This window comes from Bidens hawaiensis, unplaced genomic scaffold (assembly GCF_021521415.1).
Source record: "Bidens hawaiensis isolate Kalapana, Puna unplaced genomic scaffold, B.hawaiensis_p1.1 tig00050483_1, whole genome shotgun sequence".
NCBI lineage: Eukaryota > Viridiplantae > Streptophyta > Magnoliopsida > Asterales > Asteraceae > Bidens > Bidens hawaiensis.
The window spans coordinates 88,545-92,203 of record NW_027499030.1 but is presented as its reverse complement, the minus strand read 5'-3'; the positions used below and the strand labels follow the sequence as shown (position 1 = coordinate 92,203).

The 3,659-nt window shown below is 37.5% G+C and overlaps 1 protein-coding gene across 1 annotated transcript; it reads right to left on the bottom strand.

Moving 5' to 3' along the window:
- Positions 1 to 742: 742 nt before the first annotated feature.
- Positions 743 to 3,442, bottom strand: LOC143598538 (putative polygalacturonase At1g80170). The gene is made up of 9 exons (XM_077076733.1): positions 3,215 to 3,442; positions 2,433 to 2,564; positions 2,167 to 2,337; positions 2,060 to 2,080; positions 1,791 to 1,998; positions 1,635 to 1,716; positions 1,408 to 1,516; positions 1,142 to 1,258; positions 743 to 1,070 (listed from the first exon to the last, which is right to left on the bottom strand). The coding sequence occupies exons 1-9, from the start codon at positions 3,440 to 3,442 to the stop codon at positions 789 to 791; spliced, it is 1,350 nt and encodes a 449-aa protein (XP_076932848.1). The 3' UTR covers positions 743 to 788.
- Between the last annotated feature and the right edge of the window lie 217 nt (positions 3,443 to 3,659).

Genomic DNA, 3,659 nt, shown 5'->3' with positions numbered 1-3,659 from the left:
TCACTCAGTGTCACCTGAAGGAATGAGCGAAGCCGGGAACAATCCCGCACAAGGGCGGGAGGGGGAATACTCCCGCCCAAATAAGCCAGTCCGTACGATACAGGAAGATCTTCTGTACTGTACCTGACGAGGTATGGGAAAAAGATCTGACTAAAGATACGACAGCTTATTGACAACAGTATGGCGAGCAGCATGCTCCTGCACTGTATGTCACTATTAGCCGCTGCCTACTCACCAACTACTGCCATACCACGTGCGTAGCCGTCAGTTGGTGGAACAGGAATAGTATACAGCAGGCCTGATCGCTGTCAGCCGCTACCTACCCACCAACTACCAGCAGGGCACGTGCGTAGGCTACTGTTGGTGGAACAGGAACACTGTTGCAGCCGGCCATACCTCTTTGGAAACCTACCTTCGGCTATAAATACCACAAATGGTATGACCATCTCATCTTATCATATCTTACTACATTATCATCATATATACCTGATATCTGCTCTAGCAATCTCTTAATATACTTTTATATTTAAAGAGCAATCTAGTCTGATTCTCACGCCGGAGGGTGGTCACAAGGAGGAACCCCCCCCCCCTTCTCAGTGACGAGCTCACGGTGTCTGTTTTGCAGGTTATCAGAAGAACCATCTTCCAAGGGTCTAACCCCTCGTGGGAAACATCTATCTAACCCCCAGGTTACCAGTAATCTGCCCGGGGTCTGGTTAGTGTTTCTTCAGCAGATCAGGGACAACAAACACCTTTCACTATATAATATACAAGTTAAAAGATGTTGATTAGATTGCTTGAAGATTAGTGGTAGGTAAAACACTCTTCTTAATGAAGCTATTACAATCAGAATAGCAAACAGGGGGGTATACATAGCCTGAGGTTGACCCTTTGACTTCCCAACAAAATGAAGTTGTAACACCCCCATATGCTGATACAATTTCAACATCTTCCAAATATACCCCTTCACAAGGGGAAGCATCACTGCACGCAAATATTATTGCCTCCTTAGTAGCTGAAGTTCCTTTAATATTCACAAAAGATATGTTCTCCACATTAACAGCACAAGTCTGCAATTTTATAAAAATCCCAACTTTTATTAATAAATCACATCTTTAGATAAATGAAGATGAAATTATACCTTGTTTGGACATGGCTTGGTTGAATCACAATAATATTGATCAATTATGATTGGATTCGATACGTTCTGCATCCAAACATCCTCAAATGTAACGTTGCGTACAAAACCACTACCGCCCTGATGCACATAATCAATAAAGGAATAAATAACCAGTTTAATCATTTTTATATGTTTTCTTTTCAGCTAATTTTTGTTATCACTCGACTCATATAAGCTGTTAAAATAATAGGCCAAATCGACTGATTATCATCTAATATGAATAGTACCTGCCATGTTTTGATCCTGAGGCCATTTTCAGTGTTGGACAGAAACGCCCCTCGAACACTCACATCGTACACTTGATCACAGGTGCCCGACTCTCCCAAGCTTCCGATACTTTATGTAAATAACTAAGAAGTTAATCACGAATATGTTTCCAGTACTAGAATATTATTACAATAACTAATAAGTTTGCAAGCATTACAAATAAACTTTTTCCATTAATGGTTTTTACCTTATCCCATGACCTGGACCGCAAACAATCCGCCTGATCTGAACTTTTGATGAGTTGCTGACTATAGATATACAGTCATCACCTGATCAATATTCATAGCATAACTGAATAAAAAATGATCATAGAAAATTATAATCAATATAAATTATAACCAACCGGTTCTAACAGTGGTGTCTTTGACTTCAACATCGGTGGACTCGCTTATGTGGATACCATCAGTATTCGGGCTGCCAGCTGGAGCAAAAACACTCAGATGCGACACTGAAACTGTGTCACATGTGGTCAATGCCATTTGCATTTGTTGACCATTCACAATCATAAGATTTTTGACCACCAAATTGTTGCATCTATGAAAAGTTATAGCCTGCATAATAACCTAATCATTATCATCTTTTCGACATAATAGCAAATCCAGCAGTACTGACCGTTGGAGCGTGTCTGCAAGGCTGTAAAAAGGTTACAAAAACAAATATTAATAATAAGATAGAAATAATATAATGATCAATGAATATGTATGTATGCAACAATATACATTTTTTGGGTCAGTCTTGCAAGATGTGGCCCACCATTCTTGGCCCATTCCATCAATGGTTCCACCTCCTTCAACTGTTAGGTGATGCACATTATGAAAATATAGCCACTTACGTGTATCTTTACCGTCCCAAACATCAGGATTACTTGGAGCAACAATGGAACCTGCAATCTATGCAGAATTGCAGAAGGAAAACAAGAATTTGAATAAAAGACAAGTGTGTGCTGTGGAAGAATAATATATAAATTTATTGATGTTTTTAATACCGTTAAAGTTACTTTTGAGTGGCAAGGTCCTCCAAGACTGATCGGTTTAACAAGAAAATAACTTTCCTCAGGGATTATGATTCTTGATTCTACCTTTGAAGAACACGCAATGTCCCAAACATCCATGAAAACCTAAAGGAAACATGGCACTGTTAACACATTAATTCCTTTATAGAACAGATGCATACGAAAGCAGAGGGTGCAAACAATTGTCTTCTTCATGGAGACCTTATTAAACGAGCCAGCTCTGCTCAGCTCGTTTATCTTACCAGGCTGAAAATTTTTAGCTCGAGTCAGCTTGTTTATTTTAACGAATTTTAATAGTCAAAATCTATAAATAGATTCAATATGTATTAACAAACTGCACAACTCATAAAATAAGTTTAATAAAGTAACAAAACTATTTAATAAGCTACAATTGTTCAAATACACATTAAAAGGTTCATAAAATCACCGATTTGCATCAAAAGAAAAATATCAACAATTCTAAAAAAACATTAACTTATGCTTCTGTAATGCTATTTGGATCATATCATAATTAATAACTTATAAGTATCAAAATTTGAGCTTTAACTTAAACCTGTCCAACAAACAAGCCAACGAGCCAGATAGATCGGATCACTCAGTCACACCTTAACTCGGGCTCAGCTCGTTTACAACCGAACCAAAATCAAGCAAGCCATGAGCCTTTTTTAACATATTATAAAAACTCTCTTTGGCATTTCAACAAACACCTTGTGAACAAAAACCACTGTTACATTAAACCTTAATCAATTAATCACCTTTGTATCATCACCAATTCCGTCCCCTTTCGCACCGTAATCCTTAACATTCAACTCAATTCTTGACTCGAAAACCTTCATAAAAACCCCCAATTCCGGCAACTGCTGCAGTAAAGAATCAAAACCTCCTGCTGCATCTGCAAAATTTGAAAACAGAAGTACAAAGTAAACAATGGCACAAACAAATTTGCGACCGGAAGCAAATAATAATGATCCTGCTTTATTCATAATCTTTATTGTTGGGTAACATTAATATTATTGAACACTGAAATGGGTATTTAATGTTTTACAATTTACATATTATATTGATGTGTTTTTGGAGGGATTCAAAAGATTGTTGGTTGAAGCATGTTGGAAGAGTCTTCAATTCGTTACTACTTTTTGACTTTATTACCTTTCACTTTCACATATTACCATGTGACCCTTGTACTTTATTATTCTAGAG